This window comes from Haliotis rufescens, unplaced genomic scaffold (assembly GCF_023055435.1).
Source record: "Haliotis rufescens isolate VD_foot unplaced genomic scaffold, xgHalRufe1.0.p SCAF_8, whole genome shotgun sequence".
Lineage (NCBI taxonomy): Eukaryota > Metazoa > Mollusca > Gastropoda > Lepetellida > Haliotidae > Haliotis > Haliotis rufescens.
The window spans coordinates 33716028-33735605 of record NW_025964372.1 but is presented as its reverse complement, the minus strand read 5'-3'; the positions used below and the strand labels follow the sequence as shown (position 1 = coordinate 33735605).

Below are 19578 nucleotides of genomic sequence, written 5' to 3'. Positions count from 1 at the left end.
TTAGTTTAGAGTTTAGTGACAAGGAGGGTTGTTTTGTCCCACCCCCCATCCCACTCGGAATTTGAAATGACTTCTTACAAATCGAGAACCTTCAGGCACTTTGCCTTTATGATTAGATGTTTAATGAGTAGTAAGAATGTGAGATGACGGTCGAATATTTGGCTTCTTTTACTTTGGATCCTTGTGTGATTTATATTTACCACAAAAGTGAATACAGTTTGTTTTTATTAAGAAACCTTAGAGCCATTGTCGTTGGCCCATTTTTGAATTTTAAGACAGAGCTGTAGCTGTCTTTCTATTTTATTCATATTCTTACCATGACAAAATATGTTGAAATTGTCCACAAAAAGTGAACCATCAACACAAGTGTTCAATTCTGATGCTAAATAGTGTGACAGATAGGATGCTACCTTGAGGGAGGCCCTCGTCTTGATCGAAAAGACCAGATAGAGTAGAGACCACTGGCCCCTCAATTTAAATTCAAGCAATTATTTTAAAATATCATGTTTTCACGTTGTATCATCTGCCTTCTCTAGGTCAAAAAAGATTGATACAGTATGTTGTTTGTTGACAATGAATTTTTTTATTAAAGATTCTAAGCTCACCAATGGTCAATGGTACTTCTGGGATTTTATTCGGAAACCACACTGGATGTTACTCGGGATGGCATTGGTCTCCAAGTACCAGACTAATCGATTATTGACCATGCGCTCCATGGTTTTACAAACACAGCGTGGATTGATCCGTACCATCCCGTCCAGGCGTTGGTATAGGAATGGTAATAGCATTGTGCCACGAAGGAGGGAAATTGCATCAAATACAGTAAGTATAAGGTAAGTGTTGCCAAACATGAATTTGACAAGAGTGATTCTTTATTTCCTCCAGAAGTTAATCCGAAGATTATACATAATTAATCAAACGTATTCACACAAACTCATATTACCTGTACATATATACAATACAAGACAGTAGCACCAGTGTTATGCCATTCACACAGTACAAAAGGTTAGATCAGATGACATAATCAAGGTAAGGTTTTAGTGTAAGTACATAAGCAGAAAATATCAGTATAACAGATTCCCATGTAACTATATCAATACATTGTGAGAAGTGAGTATCAGCACCAAAGAAAAATGACAACATATCTTCTTCATCTTGTAATTCCAACTGGACATAGGTTTCAACATCAAGCAGATCAATAAAAGTTGAAAACAGTTCATTTCTTTCCTGCAGTAGAGCTTCACAATGTAGTATGATGTGATTATCATAATCAAAGGCATGCTTGTTACACAATAAACAGTCCCTGGAAGTTTTGTTTCGTGATGAAACTCTAACACAAAATTTTAAACTTGACCTCTGTTCTGGGTACATAGATGCTAGTTGCCATAATATATGGTGAGTAAGCTTTGTGTGTATTAGCATCAAGCGTGAAAGACCTGTATTGACATAAACTTTTCTGCGCCACATATTTTCTTCTGATGCTAAATAGTGTGACAGATAGCATGCTACCTTGAGGGAGACCCTCGTCTTGATCGAAAAGACTAGATAGAGTAGAGACCACTGGCATCTCAATCCAAATTCAAGCAATTATTTTAAAATATCATGTTTTCACGTTGTATCATGTGCCTTCTCTAGGTCAAAAAAGATTGATACAGTATGTTGTTTGTTGACAATGAATTTTTTTATTAAAGATTCTAAGCTCACCAATGGTCAATGGTACTTCTGGGATTTTATTCGGAAACCACACTGGATGTTACTCAGGATGGCATTGGTCTCCAAGTACCAGACTAATCGATTATTGACAATGCGCTCCATGGTTTTACAAACACAGCGTGGATTGATCCATACGATCACGTCCAGGCTTTGGTATAGGAATGATAATAGCATTGTGCCACGAAGGAGGGAAATTGCATCAAATACAGTAAGTATAAGGTAAGTGTTGCCAAACATGAATTGGACAAGTGTTTCAGGTACTGGTAAGGAATTGTTGTCGGCTCCTGCTCCAGTGTCATGGGTTTGCCACTTGGGCAGTATGCAATTCATGGAGTGAAAATGGTTCATTGGAGTCCTTACTCAGTCCTTCTGAGTTACAAGTGACTATTTTATTTTCCTGTTGTGTTTGTTACCTGTGAAATTGACGGTTATATTTGGATGTATAGCAATGGTTTGCCACAATTTCACGTAGTTTGGTGGCAATTTAGATTTAGTGGTTAATAGTGTATTTCCATCTTTGAGATGTTGAACACCAGATTTTGATCCTTTCCTTTTAATCTTTTGAATTATGTTCCACACATTGGATATGGGTGTGGGATAATTATTATACATAGTTTCTCCAGGATTGACGTTTATTTTTTTTAAAGGATGCCTAGCCTTGGCGCTTGTGATTTTAACATCATTCAGGCTGTGCACAGTGGGTTGTCGGCGGCAGAAATATTTCCCAGCTCTCTTCCTATTATGTCTAGATTGTTTACAATCATTATCAAACCATGGTGTAAACCAAGCGTATATGAGTGAGTGAGTGAGTTATAATTTTACATCGCATCGGCAATATTGCAGCCATATCGCGATCAAGCGTATATGAGGGTTTGCATAAGACTTATGAATGCTTTCGTCTCCAATAGCATTAAATTGATCTAAAAATAGTTCTATAGGACCAGGAACATTCCTGAAACTGTCAGGTTTTTGTTTCTCTATACATATCCTTTGGGGGAAAAGACCAATTGGCCTTTGCAAAGTTCCACCTTGTTGAAGGTGGTTCGTCAGCCAGATCGATAGTTGTAAGTATTGTTGGAAAATGGTCCCTCCCACAAAGTTCATCATGGACCGACCATTCAAACTCGTTCAAAATATTTGAATCCGTCAGTGAAGGGGCAGATCAAGGGCAGAGTATTTTCCTGTGGCAGGATGCAGATAGGTGTTAGAACCATCATTGAAGATGCATAAGTCAATTTTTATGATCAAATCTTCAAGGATTCTTGGGGCGGTCGGGTAGCCTAGTGGTTAAAGCGTTCGCTCGTCACGCCGAAGACCCAGGTTCGATTCCCGACATGGGTACAATGTGTGAAGCCCATTTCTGGTGTCCCCCGCCGTGATATTGCTGGAATACTGCTAAAAGCGGCGAAAAATCAAACTCACTCACTCACTCAAGGACTCTTCCTTTATTATTTGTATCGGTACATAGGGACTTCTGACCATTAAATCGCTCATGATCTGATTGGCGGATAGTTGAGGAAGTAGGAAGATACAGAGAACATAAACACTTCTCATTTGTATAACCGACTCTGCTTTTAGCAGCGATTTCTTATAATAATGGAAATGAGTTTTGTCACTTGATTCAATCCTATCAATATAATTTGAATTGTTATTAGATATCCAATTGACTTTATTGCACTTGTTATCAGTTTTAGCGAGTTGACACCCTCAACTGTATTACATCCTATTAAAGTCATGTATATACATGTAAAGCCCTTTCCATATTAATAAGAAATACATATAAATATATTAATATATTAATGAATTTGTTTTTGTTGAGTTGGATGTTGATGAAAAAAGCCCTTCGATGGTAGAAACACCAATGTGTAGACTTCTGGCCTTCATTTTATGGTGCCTTTTAGGAACCAACCATTTAGTGGCAGGAGGTGGGTAAAAAGCTAGATTGTCCCAGAAAATGCTAAAAATTATACAGTTGGAGAAAAAATGTCTGCCATAAAACGTACATTGTCGATAGAACGTTTAATAAAAAAAAAACTTAGTCTCATTTTTGTTTTGCAGCTGTAGCTTAAAGCTTTCACGTCTCCATACGAAATGTATTACACACTAGTTAATGGACAGGCTATAGCATATTCACGGCACGCTACAATCGGGTAAACTGTTCTTTAAGTGTGGATCTACTTACTGCCAGAATTCTTCAGCTGCTGTGCGGAATAACGTTTCATTCTCCTCGCCACTGCCTGCATGGTGATTGCTAGTGATTGCTAGTGTTTCGTTGTCTTTGGTTACGTTTGGCACCGTGGAGCTGTTGGCTGAAAGGTACAGCGGATAACTGGTATCTAGATACTTAAGAAGATAATAGTCACACAGAGCATTACAATCTAGCCGCAAAATAGGCGTCAGGATACTTTTGATGATAGCAATGTTTGGAGCACAGACGAAAGAACAGTCCTTTCATTTGTAAATTTACATGTGCTTGTACATATGGTGGTCTAAATGAAGTACAGAGATTTAATAAGTCAATAACATATGAAAATGTTGTACTGCTCAATTAATATAAGACCCGTGAAGATTCCGGGGTAGAATAGGTCTTCAGATGCTTGCCGTAAAAGGTGATTATGCTTGTCGTAAAAGGCGACTTACGGGATCGGGTGGTCAGGCTCGCTGACTTGGTTGATGCATGTCATCGATCCCAATCACTGGATTGTCTGGTCCAGACTCGATTATTTACAGACCACCGCCAAATAGCTGGAATATTGTTGAGTGCGGCGTAAAACAACAAACCAACCAACCAAACCAACCTGTCATTAGTTTTATGTTTTCCACACAACTCTGAGTGTTCCATGTGTTGTCACAGCTGGTCCAGGGAAGGACGGTTCTGCAGGAGTAGATGGTGTAGTACACAACCCAGGCACAGGTTGTGCTGTAGTAGACTATGACCCCGCCGGAAATTATAAGCATGCCGATCCCAAGGCCTGATCAAGAGATGTTATATAAATACACATAAATTGCTCGGCTTCCCCATCAAGAAAAAACAAAATGTCTTGAAGCAGTTACCGAAAAGTGACCTACTATGTAATCCAAGTATGAGTGTAGTTCCTGTTACTAGTCCTGCAGTCAGTCTGCATTCTTACACCAAATAAGGCTAAATGTTTTACATGCTGTTCTTTCAAGGGGCACGGGTGGCCCAGTCGTCTACAGTGCGGCAATTCGCTGTGCAGTGGTGCGTCCCTTGGGCACGCCAGAAACCTATGATCGTGGTTTCGAATCCCGGTTCGCCCCAATCGTGTTTCTTGGTTTGTAAGCACCATACCCGTGCTCGTGGATTTCACTAAAGTGGTAAACGTCCAAGACCTGCATCACTTCGGGCTTTCCTCCCACATCAATCGGACACGCCGTGATAACTGGAATAATGTTTAAAGCAGAGTAGACACCACTCACCCACTGTTCTTTCAGGTTTCAAATTCAACGAATACCCAATGTCTACAATGATTAACAATTGACATTGTTCATGCATAATTTTGAAGATTTTGTCAGCAAAAATAATAAATCGACATTGATCTTAATTAGAGAGATGCTGTTATGCTCCAAGTATCAAAATTTGAAAAATCTTTCACCTTTGCAGTAGATACTATTGAACAAGAAACTCTTACTCCTTTGCCAGCTTTGCAACAATTTGAACTAACTCGGGTAATACTTTGTTTCCTATTCAAGTGTACACTAATCACAACCCACGGACTTTTCTTCATAAATTGAAGAACAAAAACCAACGTCTAATGTTCTTGAGCCTGTCTTTGCAAGAATTTGATTTAGACACCAAGCATATCAAAGGCATAGACAATGTTACACTGCAAACACGAAAACGTCGTTTTTTTCCGTATATGGTCATTGGACGGAAAAACGACTAAAAATTCATTAAAATTGATTAATTGGTCAGCGTCTAGAAAGTGTCCAGAAAAGGGTCGAGTTTTTCAAGCGTAAAATGGACGGAAAAACGATGCTTTTTGCTCCGCCTTGTACAACTGTTACCGGCCAATCAGATGGCGCTGGTCCCCCGACGCACGTGATGTCCAAGGCTTCCTTTCGGAAGCTTTAGGTTTCGTATTTCTGGCATGCCTTGCTCTAGTATCTGTCGCGCGCAGTGCAGCGAGATTTGCCGATAAGCTAGTTTTAGGATATGTTACATGTTAATGGAATTCAGACACGCGCCAAGAAGTCAAACCAAACAATGTTACTAAGCTTATTGTGGTAACGGCTCTGTACAGTTACCCCTATCGGATGATGGGTTGTGCTTCATTTGGTTATAACAATAACTAATTTTTTAATGTGAAGTTTACAAGATATACGACTTGGACGCGAGGTCGGTCACATGACGTTCTTCACGTGACTGTATTCTTGAAAAGGCGTAAACACTGACTACTTCCACATTCCTGGGCAAAACCCTTGGAATTCCCTGGTACGAATTCATACAGAAGCGTGGTTGCAAGCCCATTTAAGGATACCCTCGCTAAAACCCATCCCAGAGAGAAAAAAAACACGAAAAAAAATCCAAACTGTCGCAGTGACAATTTACTGAAATCTATGAATTTACCTTAGTATCTATTTGACACATCTTCACAATCACCTTTAAATGATCGGCCAATTGATCAGTGATGCCAAAGGCTTGAAATAGCCACAGGTTAATTAACAACTTCGAAAATATCTCCCGTCACGTTTATCGTGTCGGCCATTTTGACGTATTGTACTTGATGTAAATGTATTACGACGCTCTGTCATTGTAATTGACTTACTGAGGTAATTCTGTAAAAGATCTTCTCATCTAATGAGGATATTGTTTGGAATATATTTCTTGTAAACATACTAAAACATATGTTCCTCTCTTTGGGGGGAACTATTTTATTCCGGGGTGGCCCATTAAATCTAGTAGTAAGTCAAGGCACCATGCTTGATCTGTTATTTTATGTGTTTAAATTACGATTCTGGGCGTTAATAAAATACACTGACGCAAGTATATTCTATTGAAATGAATTGGATAATTGAATATGCTTTCTTTAACATATTACATAACATCACTGCACAAAACATGAACAGTTGCAGTAACACACTACGGTAATCGCATTAAACATCATTTTCAACTGTACAGTATTTCAGTATTTCAGTTATATCATGGTGTATCAGAGTGATGTGGGATAGAAATCCGAAATGGGTCAGGTCATCCAATGGGTGTTCGGGAAAAGGTGAGCGTATCCTGCCACACAAGTGGCACCCGTCACAAACACATGCAAGGACAAGTCAATTGTTCACCTGAACAAAGCACGGAAACACACAATGATGCCCGTCCTCAGTTTTACCGAGCATGTAAATTATTTTGTCCGCCAAAAACATGGACGAGTATAAACAATATGTTCATTCACGTAATACATGTCATACATTTGACAAAATGTATTGACTCGGAGCATTATTGTTAATCACAGCGTATGCAGTTGAACTCATCACCCATCCCATTATTGCATTTGATAACCCTTCTTGAAGATCTATGAAATCAGAAGCTGCAACACTCTATCTTTTAACTGGCATGTCAGACTTCTATTTCATTACTCAGTTTTATTTGCACGGATTACTATGGAAGGGACAGTGTCTCGTTGTCGCATTGTCGCATTGACGCCTTTACAAAAACAAGCAAAACGTGTCAAAATTAACAAAAGCGCGACAATTGGCCATTTGTCGCATTGTCGCGTGTTCGCATTGTCGCTCTTTGATAATCCTTTTCTTTATTTTACAAAAGGGCGACGATGCCGTAACGCGACATTTTCAAGGTCAAAATATGTCTCGTTGTCGCATTGTCGCCCCATCACAAATGTGTATAAAAGGCGTAAAGTTCAGTTATTACACAGCAAAAAAAATGCAGTTTCCGGTATCCGGATACCTGCCGGATACCACCGGACACTTACCCAAAACGCGTCCGGGTATCCGGTGGCAGATACCTTGCCGGATACCAGATCTGTGGTGTTCCTCACCGGAAAGTATGCCACCTGGAATCCGGGTATCCGGCACCGGATACCTCAATCTGGGTGTCCAAGGATCCGGCACCGGATACCTCATTCTGAGTTTCCAAAAACATGTCACAATTTGGGGGTGCATTTTGTTCAATTAAGTGTGAAACACCTAAATATATTTTGGAAACTAACCATGAAAATTGAACATTGCTGAAGGTATCCGGCAGGTATCCGGCAGGTATCCGGATGCAATTTTTCGAGATGTCTTATTTCTGGTAAATAATGTTAGCCTGGGCATATCAGATAGCTGTAGTAATATTCTGTGTCATTTTAGTTGTAAATATCCCCTTAAAGTTGAGATCTATGGGCATGTACTTTTGGAGAAGACAATTTTTTTCAATTTCATCTATAATTCTTTTTAGATGTTAAGCTGTTTAATGAACAAACATCAGTTCTAATACATGTATGATGATATCCTTAAATTTCATGTTCAGACTTCCAGATTATTCTGAGTGAAAGTATAAACTCATCGACTGTGTGCTCACTTGGGCCTTTGGTCCTAGTGAGATGATAATATGATTGTTTGTAAAGGTACAAGTACTTGTTATGAGCATACCAGCTTCATTTAAGTTTGAAACACAATATGCCTCACTCTGAGGGTGACATGTACCAGATTTCATCACACTACAGAGAGCTGTTCCTCAGTTACTGTGAACATTTTTACTGAAAGACATTGAAAGCTAATTTGACCTTCAATATCAGTTGCGACTATTTCAAAAACAATTGTAAAGTGATTCATTCAGTGTAATATTGACAAACATATGACAATGATATACAACTATATGTATAAGAGTTATTTAGACTTCTGCAGGAAAAGGCACATTAGAGAACAAGAGTCATCAGAAAGATGACATATCCCCCCAGCAGCTGTCTGTAAAGTAACCACTAGTAAATGTGCAATTCTGTATGTAATGAGTCAACAGGTGAATGTTCTTTAAGAGTGAGTGAGTGAGTATGGTTTTACGCCGCTTTTAGCAATATTCCAGCAATATCACGGCGGGGGACACCAGAAATGGGCTTCACACATTGTACCCATGTCGGGAATCGAACCTGGGTCTTCGGCGTGACGAGCGAACGCTTTAACCACTAGGCTACCCGACCGCCCCTGTTCTTTAAGAGGCATACATTGTTTACCCACAAAAGATCCACCATGGTCGCATCCATATGAATGCCAAGTTTCGATCAAATACATGGAATGTTTTTTCGAATTCTGCCCCAGAAATGAACCCCATCCCCAATTGAGTCTATGTCCAACTTCATTCCATAAAAAAATTAAAAAATAAAAATTAGAAAAATCCCAAAATTTGAAAGGCACCACTTCATTATGTGCCTGATAGCTTTGCCAAGTTTCGATCAAATACACTGAATGGTTTTCGAATTCTGCCCCGGAAATGAACCCCATCCCCAATTGAGCCTATGTCCAACTTCATTCCATAAAAAAAATTAAAAATTAAAAATTAGAAAAATCCCAAAATATCAAAAGGCACCACTTCAGTATGTGCCTGATACCTTTGGCAAGTTTCGATCAAATACACTGAATAGTTTTCGAATTCTGCCCCGGAGACGAACCCCATCCTCAATTGAGTCTATGTCCAACTTCATTCCATAAAAATTTAAAAACATAAAAATTAGAAAAATCCCAAAATATCAAAAGACACCACTTCAGTATGTGCCTGATAAGAGTTGCCAAGTTTCGATCAAATACACTGAATGGTTTGGGAATCCTGCCCCGGAAAAGGAAATGATTACGGACGGACAGACGGACAGACAGACGGACAGACGGACAGACAGGCTGATCGCTATATCCCCCGTATTATATGCCGGGGGGATAAAAAGTAAGTGTATGACCTGTTGCCAACTTCTATCCCTGCCCTAAGGAAGAGTTTGGCCATTAACAACTTTTTTGTCCGGCTGTGACATTGACCTTTGACATAGCAGATCAATGTGTTATTCCAAAGATGTCCAAGCAATGCATGGTTTCATACGATAACTGTGGCTATCAAACTGAGGCAAAATATTGGAAAATCCCCATTTACACAGCTGGCTAAAGAAACAAATAACAAACAAATTATCAATTTCTTTTATTTATATGCATATATCACACATTGAACAGTGTTCACATAATGGTTCCTGATGCAGTATGCACTTTCCTCCTATTCTTCAATACTCATAACAGAGCGGGATAACTGTTCGCTTGAAAGCATCAGCAGACCATGCTCACCAGTTCAGAGTTACTTGCCCTCAAACATCCTTTACTTTCTATATTGCCACGGAAAAACAGGAACCAGGATGAGGGGAGGCCAGATGGGCTCTATCCCTGTTGCATTGTGTTAGTAGAATTGTGAACATTCTATTTGGTGTTTGGGTCCACATTTATAGACAAGTAGTCGCAAACATCATTCCTTTCAAGTGATTACCACATGGCCAAAGACAATAATTTCTTCAACGTCCTTAAATGGTCCCACTCCGACTTGGCATTGGTTGGTCTTCTCACATTAGCCTGACCACCCTTTGTGAGTGTGTCCCAGTGTCAATTGGCATATAACTTCTCGGTAGGCTCCCATTGAAATAACAGGACTCTCCTCATCGCTGTCTGCCAATCACTTCGGATATCTGGAAGGGTCCTTCCAGACTGTCAACCTGTCATCCGGGAATCTCAAGCTGGACTTCAGTTTCTGCAAAATTATGTATAAAGATTGTAGCAAAAGAAAAGAATTGTTGCAACATGTACTTACAGATAAAAGGCAGCAAATTCACTTAATTTATCATCTTTGAGTTTTGTTATATACCAAACATTTGAGATATATATTGTTCCATGCTGATGAGTTGAAACAATCGTTAACTGACATCTCTTAAAAATGTTCCTAGCAACCTATGCTTGCCATACAAGCCAAAGTAATAGATGAGGTAGCAAGTGGGCTCATTGAAAGCTCGTAATCGTACCCAATAACGTGGGATGTTGTCCATAACAGTCATCATCGGTGCGTCTGGATCGAGCTCATAACATTAATCTCTGGTTTGTCTAGTTGAGATTTGAGATTTGATTAATTTATAATCCTTGTCATTTAGCCGAACTATTGCTTGATGTGGTGTTAAATGAGTGAATTGGGTTTAACGCCTCTTTGAACAGTATTCCAGTTATATCACGGCATGTAAGCTTGATGTGGGAAGAAAGCCCGAAGTGATGCCCGAAGGTCTTACATGTTTACCACTTTGATGAAACCCACAAGCAAGTGTATGATGCTACCCTCGATTCAAACCCACGACCATCAGTTTCTGTCAAGCCCAAGAGATGCAACTATGCACAGCAAGTTGTGGTGCCTTTGATAATTAGGCCATCCATGCCAACAGGTGATAAAGAACAAGCAAACTGAAGAAATATTTGCAGAATAGCTACATGAACATGATGAACCAAACAGAATAATTTCAAATATTTACCACTCACTGCTACTCTTCTCTTGTTCCTCATTGCTTCCCTTTTTTCCATTGATGCTGTGCAGATGACTGACTCATTCATTCATCTAGACATTCTGCAAACATAAGTAGCATTCACATTACAGAAATGTCCAAACTGTACATTGAATTCAATTGAAAAGGCCCCAGTTGAGTTTCCAACTTAGAACTGTCCTTATTAAAATATTTCATCCCAAACATTCAGAGATAAAACATAACCCCATATTTAACAACTGTCAAACAATTATTTGACAACAAAGCCAGGGTCATTCAACATACACTTTACATAGGGAATCACTTGTTGCAAAAAAGATCCTCGCCAAGGTCAGAGTCATTCCATGAAATATTGAATTATTAAGTTATGAAGCTTATACAAAACAAGGACATAACAGTGTAATTATAACAATATCCTAAGCGTAAAAAAAATAAAGTCTTTGGTGGCCATTATTGTAAATTATAATCTGTATTAGCATCCCACGAAAGTTTAGAGTTAATAATCGTTCCTAGATCTTGGTCCTTTTTTATTCATTATCTCTAAAAAAGCGGATCTAATTTGGATCATCTTGTTTTGACCACAAATCCATTACGCCCCTTATGCTAATGTTGTGAAAGCCTAGTGATAGGGAAAGGCGCTTACCTTACAGCGTAAGCTTGGTGAAGGGGAGATCAAGATCGTATTAGCTTCGGTGGTTTTCGTCCGTTCGGTCTGCTGTCTAGTCTCAATCTGTCATTTGTCACCTGTCAGATTTGGCGGGTAAGTTGATCACGTGCCTCGATCACACCCGGAAACATACGAGTAACATCGGGTGGCCAATCCGATGTAACCCAATGTACGAGTGTGGAAGCACCAATCACTACATTCCTCCCTCTTTTCTGGACTTGCCCCCCCTTGTGGTCTCAGGAGGACATGGAGGATCTAACAGGTGACCTTACCAAAACATGAGAAATCCCTGCAGGGTTGGGCAGCAGTTTTGTGCTATCAACCGAGACAGTTCGCGTAACTCATGGTTAAGATTAGTTATACGCCTTAAATAAGAAAATCCCCAACCAGATTGTTTGGTGGCAACCGAGTTGGTTCACGTAACTTAAATAGACGACAAAGCTACTATGAAAATCCTAGAATCTAGACCGGATCGTCGGACTCAGTTCCAGTCCTGACCAAGTCAGATTAGGACATTGTTTCTATGAGAATCCTAGAATCTAGACCGGATCGGTGGACTCAGTTCCAGTCCTGACCAAGTCAGATTAGGACATTGTTTCTATGAGAATCCTAGAATCTAGACCGGATCGGTGGACTCAGTTCCAGTCCTGACCAAGTCAGATTAGGACAATGTTTCTATGAGAATCCTAGAATCTAGACCGGATCGGTGGACTCAGTTCCAGTCCTGACCAAGTCAGATTAGGACAATGTTTCTATGAGAATCCTAGAATCTAGACCGGATCGGTGGACTCAGTTCCAGTCCTGACCAAGTCAGATTCAGAAATCCCATTCATCTGGCGTGAATAATTATACCCTGTACAGCTGCCTTGCGTTGACATAAGCACGCTCCAGGATGTTGGCGGTGGTACTCTGTCGGGCAGCGGCCACCATAGCTGCAACTTCACCCAGTAGTCTTGGGCTGTTAACTCCTCGGCGACCTGGGCGAGGCCACAGATATGGGGCATCAGTCTCCAAAAGGAAGCGCTTGGCGTTAAGGAACCGCAACGCTGATAGTTGTTGGTCATCAAAGCTGGCTACCATCCCGGTGTATCCAAACCACGTCTCAGGGAAGTGCTTGGTCCACAGTGCCACTTCTTTAAATGACCCAGAGAAACAATGGAGATGGAATCTCTGGGTGGACGGTACTCCCGCAGTCTTGGCGATTTGTAGGCATTCCTGTAGTGGAGCCTGTTGATAAGTGTCTGCGGTAGTGCCCCTGAGGTGGAGGATGATTGGCTTGGTTGATGGTGCCAGCTTGAAGAGCTGCCCTAGGACTTGCCCTTGCCGTTGCCAGTTTCCCACAGTGAAGTCCAGGCCAATTTCCCCGAAGGCGATTACATCCTGGGATGATAGCAGGTGCCTTAACTTGTCTAGTTGGTCGGGGTCCATGGCCTGCACATTCTTTGGGTGGAAACCGACAGCTGTCTTCCAACACTGATGGAAAGTTGGTTGTTGGGGCCAGGTTGTTGGGTCGCAAAAGATCTGTAGCGCCTTCTGAAGGTTGATGGTTACCTCTTTTGGCTGGCCGGCCTTGTCCAGGACCTCTTCCAGGGGTGTGGCAGCGTCCAGATGGAGCCTGCTGCGCATCCTATCGGAGTGGAAATGGGTGTCAAAACCCCTGGGAAGTCTCTCTGGATTCGGCGGCGCTGAGGATGGAGTCGGTCGAGTGGATGTTCCGGGAAGCTCTGCTGTTGGCGTGGCTTGCACAGATGGCGATGGTCCTGGCAGTGGCAGAAGGTTCCCGAAGTTCCTGAAATGGTTTCGGACTCCATCCGAGGTGACATCCAGAAGGGCTACCAAGATCCTCCAATGTATTAGGCAGGCAGGGCTATCTGGCGACAGGTTGACGGAATCCAATGGTAACGGCCATCCTTTGATATTACACAACTCTTTTATATGCCCGTAGCAGCTTCCTCTTAGGGGTATGTCTTTGGGAACAAGGCTATTCCTTAGGACGAACTGGTGTAATTCCGTCCAGGTAGCTCCTGCTCCCAAAATCTGCCGGGCAAGGTCTTCTATGGCCGATATCATGTCAACTGCCGTTTCTTGTGATGCTGGTATGGAGTCACGGAAACAGGGGGGAGGTGAGCTCCGTAGGCATGGTGGCGCAGCGTCCTGGTTCTTTTACCGCACGTCCGTATTGGACAGCTCGATCCCATTCCGTGGGGATGACTACTCTGGAATCGAGCTGCTATTTTCGGGGCGGCCTTGTTAATGACAGAGACGCTCAGCCCTTGGTTTATCGACCTGACCTGTCGTGAGGGAGAAGCCTGGTGCCTTGGCTCTGGGGCTTGCCTCCTTGACATAGGGCGTCGATCCCGTCTGGGGGAGACATGTCGCTCCTGCCTGGGAACTTCCCGTCTTGGGATATGTCTATGCGGCGAAGGTCGTCGTTCCAGTCTTGGAGAGACATGTCTCCGGGGTGAAGAGCGCTGTTCCTTTCTGGGAGCGGCTCGTCTTACAGAGGAGGAGTGCTGCCTGTGTCGTGCAGTGTTGTAGTACACAGACACCTGACGCCGGGGTGATCGCCTGGGTGATTGCCGGCGCGATTGTCGGTAAGACGGGCGTGGTGGGACTTTTCGCTCCCGGCTGGCAACAGGAAGATAGACGACAGAGGCCACCTGCCGTCTATCCGGGCTCGGACAGGCTCGCTTCCTGGAAGATATGATGAGATCCTCAGGGCTTCTTTTCCTTGAGTGTGCGGCCTGGAGCTGGTATCCTCTATCCTTGGATGTTTTGGATAGGTCTGGAACATGTCCCAGGGATACCTCTGGTTGATCTGACATTGATCGTTCATGATGAGGGGCAGGGGACCTTCTTCCTGGAGATGTTGGAGCTCCTAGGCTGGTCTGGGAGCCCGAAGATGTAGATAGCAAGTCTCCAGCCCAGTAGGAAGTTGAGGCCTCCCTGCTCCTGGCTCCATGGCGTTCGCTGGAGCGTCCACGTCTTTGGAATACCATTTTTCTGAAACATTCGAGTTTTCCCTCTAGGATACTCTGTCCTTTCCTGTGGTGCAGTGAGGACAGATGTATTCATCCAGAGCGTTTGCTGTTCTCTTGGTGATTCCAACGCAGGCTCCATGAAACCATTGGTCACATCGGTCACAGCCTATCATTAATCGTCCATCATCGGGTTTATTACAGATACAATAATTTGTTTGGTCCTTGAAGAGCCACTCCAAGTTGAGATCCTCTTGAGTATCAGAAGTACTCTTTGTCTTAGATAACCTCTGGATCCAACTTGGAATTACGCGATCTCGACAAGGCTTGAGGCGATCATGGTGATGTACTGATGTTGTCTTCCTTGTCTGGACTTCATACAGTGTATTGGAAATCCTAGTAGTGATTATCCCGGGTCCTTTCCAGGATGGAGACAACTTCTTGCACTTTCCTTGTATGGAGGCAGTGTCCAGTATATACACCATCTCCCCCTCTTCAAACTTTCGGGACAAAATCCTCAAATCGTAATCCCTCTTCATTTGGAGCTGGGTAGTTTGCAATTTATTACGGGCAAGGCGATGTACCTCACCAAGAGCTGAGGCTAGCTGATGCACATATGTGTCAGGGTTCAAGGATGGAGATTCCTCCTGCGTGGCGCTGAAGACTAGCTCTGCAGGTTGATTGATTTCCCTACCAAGCATCAGCATGTTGGCGGTATATCCCGTTTGCCGATTAACTGCAGACCTCAATGCTCCTGCCAGTTGTGGTAAAAATTCATCCCACCTGGATTGATTTGCATCTATGTGGCAACGAATGGCTTGCAGGAGGGTGCGATTAAATCGCTCCACTTGTCCATTAGCAGAGGGAAGATATGGGGTTGTCCTGGTTTTATGTATCTGTAGTAGGGTGCAAAGTTCAGTGAACAATTTGCTCTCGAAGTTTCTTCCTTGATCTATAATACTTGGAAAGGGCAACCAAATCTAGAGAAAAAACCATCTACGGCAGCTTTGACTGTCACCTCAGCCGTTTGGGTAGCCAAAGCTATGCACTCCACCCATTTGGTGAATTGGTCAACCATCATCAAGATGTATTGATTACCCAACTTGCTTTTGGGCAAGGGGCCAATGAAATCAAGATGAACTCTTTCCATGGGTGCCCCTGCATGAAAGTTGATCATTGGTGACCGGGCATGTCGTACAGGTCCTTTGTTTCGGCTACATGTTGAACATGTGCTTACATACAACTTGATATCTTGTACCATGCCATGCCAGTAGAATCGGGTTTTAACTCTATAGATTGTTTTTTCCATTCCCAGATGTGCCACAGCCATGACATCATGATTCAACCTTAGCACTTCTTGCTGTAATGATTTCAGGACCACCAGGGATGCCATGCCTCGTGTTGTCTTTTCTTTTATGAGAGGATCAACACGTAACAATCCCTGCTTGTCAATCCGAAATAGAGTTCGGTTCAACCAATAGTGTTTAGCTGCGGGACTGGCCAAGAAGAGACTTGATTCACTCGGCCCCTCAGCAGTTTGAATCCAATCCATTATAATGGTTAAGTCTGGATCAGATCTCTGCTGATTGCATATTTCTTCAGATGAATACCCAAATTGTTCTTTCTGCCCGTCATCAGTCACAACAAGTCTTACGGCCACTGGGGTGGTGTTCATTTGGAAACCCGAATCCCCAATGGATTGTATTTCAAGACAGGAGACCGGCAGGCCACAATCATCAGGTGAGTCATCATCGGAGAGGCAATCCCGCCCAACATGGGCCAGAGGAATGGTGTCATCCACATCCCTGAAGAACCTACTCCAATTTTCATGAGCCCGAGTGCAATATTTGCATCCTCCACATGGCAAACTTTTCAACATTACTTCTGGTCTGTAGTTGTGGCAGTGGCCTCCTTGTGGAATACGTGATAGACCGTCCGCATTGGCATGCAGTTTTCCGGGGCGATGTTTCACCATCAAGTCATATTGGCTCAATTCTTCCAGCCACCTGGCCAATTGGCCATTTGGATTCCGGAAGTTTAACAGCCATTGGAGACTGCTGTGATCAGTCCTAACAGTAAAACGCCGTCCCAGCAGATAGTGTCGAAACTGCCTTGTAAATCTGATTACTGCCAATAGTTCTTTTCTGGTTGTGCAGTATCGTTTCTGCTCGGCGGTCAGGCCAAAACTGCCAAAACAAACTACTCTCTCCTCTCCATTTTGAACTTGGATCAGTTCTGCTCCTATGGCTTCATCCGAAGCATCTGTATCCAGGATGAAGGGGTCCTCCTTGGTAGGTAATGCCAACACAGGTGTATGGGTAAGAGCATGCCGCAAGGACGAGAAAGATTGCTCCTGCTCATCATTCCATTGGAATGCCTTCTTACCCGTTATTCGATACAACGGGACTGCCATAGAAGCGTAGTCCCTGATAAACATCCTGTGGTAGTTGGCAAAGCCAAGGAACCTTTCAACATCCTTGGTACAGGTGGGGTGGGGCCAGGTAAGTACCACTTTGAGGCCATCATTGTTGGCCTCAAGGCCATCTTGGCTAACTACGCGACCGAGAAACTCAACCCTCTGCTGAAACAGTTCACATTTGCGAGGTTTCAATTTGAGTTGATAACTTCGGAATCTCTCGAAGATGGATCGGAGATTAGTCAGATGGTCTTCAACATTGGTACCCATCACCAAAATATCGTCCAAGAATGCCAGTGCGATATCCCAGGTCAATCCTCTCAACACGAGGTTCATTACCCGCGAATATGTTGCTGGAGCATTACATAGTCCAAATCCCATTCGAATATGTTCGAATAGACCATACTTGGTGATGAAAGCAGTTTTTTCGCGATCCTTTGGAGAGATTTTCACTTGCCAATAAGCTGAGTTTGCATCTAGCTTAGAGTACCAGAGATTACCGGCGAGCGTATCAAGACAATCTTCCACCAGGGGCAACGGAAATACGTCTTTTTTCGTGACGTCATTCAGACCGCGATAATCTATGCACCAACGTACTGTGTTATCGTGCTTGCGTATTAACACAGGGGGTGCAGCCCATTCTGATACAGAAGGTTGAATGACTCCGGCATCTAACATTTTCTTAAGATGTGTCTCTTCCTCCTTCTCGAATCCAAGTGGTGTTCTTCGCATACGCTGTTTAATCGGTTTAGCGTTTCCAGTATCAATGGAATGTTCAAGTTCAGTAAAGTTCCCCAAATCCAAGTCATCTTTGGCAAATACATCTTGATAGTCTGTGAGAAGTTGTGCCAGTTGATGCACTTCCTGACCTTGCAGTAGCTTTGATGACCTTTCAAATAGACTTGTCAGATGAGCAGGGATGTTGGGTTGATTACCACTTCTAACAGCCGCAGATTGTTCCGAGGGGGATTCGACATGATGTATTTCCATAGCAACCCCTAAGACTTGACGAGGCTGTAGCACCACTTGATGATCCGAAGGATTGACAAGGCACACAATGGGTACGCTTCCTCCAGTTTGATAAGTCCTGGGCATCAGAAGATCATTACTTGTTAGGCGTGGCTCTATAATGAAATCTGAGAGTTGCTTTGATATAGGACATTCAAGTTGCTGTACCGAATTCGGCGGAATGATGGTCTTCTTCCATACTGAGATTCTGGATACTTGCGGTACCTTTTGAGAACGGCATAGAGTCATTTCAATGGTATCCGATCCAATCTGTAGTAACTGTTGAGTCAAGTCAAGATGTGCCCCCTGGGGAACTAAAAAGTCCAGTCCCAGAAGAACATCATCTTGGATTGGGCCCACTACTACAGGAATCGAATAGGTTTTGGACCCTAATTGTAACTGGAGTGGTTGTGTTACAAATGAGGACATATGTAAGTCCCTGCCGGCAGTTCTCAACTTGATGTCCTGCTTCTTCTCAGGCTTCTGTGAGAGTGTTTTGTAAAAAGTGTCCGAAATAATGGTAACCTCAGCCGCCGTATCCACCACTGCAGTTGTGTGCTGGTCTTGGATTTGGACTGGTACCAGAAACATGAATCCACTTTTTAATTGCCTAACTGTGATTTCTGGAATTGACAGATTGTCGTCATCTGAAGTACTGGTTGACCCGAGAGCTGTAGGCTGAGTGTGGGAGGTCAGAGATGGATAATGTCCAGGGGGTGGCGACAATGGAGGGGGTGGTGACAAAGGAAGTTTAGGGGGTTGGCCTTCTTCAGTTTGGATCGAGGTTAGGCCTCTGTGCTCGATCCGGAAGTGTTTAAAGCCTCCTTTGGGTCTTGTCTGGCTTTGCTTTCCCTCTCCTGCTTTTCATGAGCACTGAACGTGACTTTCTTCTCTCCATATCCACCTTCATTGTAATTGTTTGGACAATCCCTTCGGAAATGACCTGTTTTCCCACATTTGAAGCACTCCCCCGATCTAGTTGGTGATGATGAGGGGCTTCTAAATCGTCGACTCACGATAGCCATCAGCTTTTTGATATCTTCTGACATCTCCTCAACCCGAGCTTCCAGGCGGGTCAAACGTTCCACCACACTTGACCTTACAGGTTGTGATGGAGTTTGCCACTTATCCTGTGAAGGGGTATATTCTTCCTCAGATTCATTGGCCAAGTGCGATTGCCTAACATCCCGTCGAATGACTGGTCTACCATAGACTGCCTGGGTATTCTGGAAGTACTTTTGGACTGAGTCCATAGCTGCTTCCAGAGTTCTAAGTCCCAGGTTGGAAACATAGTGG

The 19578-nt window shown here is 42.9% G+C and overlaps 2 protein-coding genes across 2 annotated transcripts; both read right to left on the bottom strand.

Moving 5' to 3' along the window:
* Positions 1–12726: 12726 nt before the first annotated feature.
* On the bottom strand, positions 12727–13950 carry LOC125377011 (uncharacterized metal-dependent hydrolase YabD-like). Its single transcript, XM_048389792.1, has one exon. It carries the CDS (start codon positions 13948–13950, stop codon positions 12727–12729), a length of 1224 nt encoding a protein of 407 aa, XP_048245749.1.
* On the bottom strand, positions 13947–14879 carry LOC125377010 (serine/arginine repetitive matrix protein 1-like). The gene has a single exon (XM_048389791.1). The coding sequence runs from the start codon at positions 14877–14879 to the stop codon at positions 13947–13949; it is 933 nt and encodes a 310-aa protein (XP_048245748.1).
* Positions 14880–19578: the final 4699 nt, after the last annotated feature.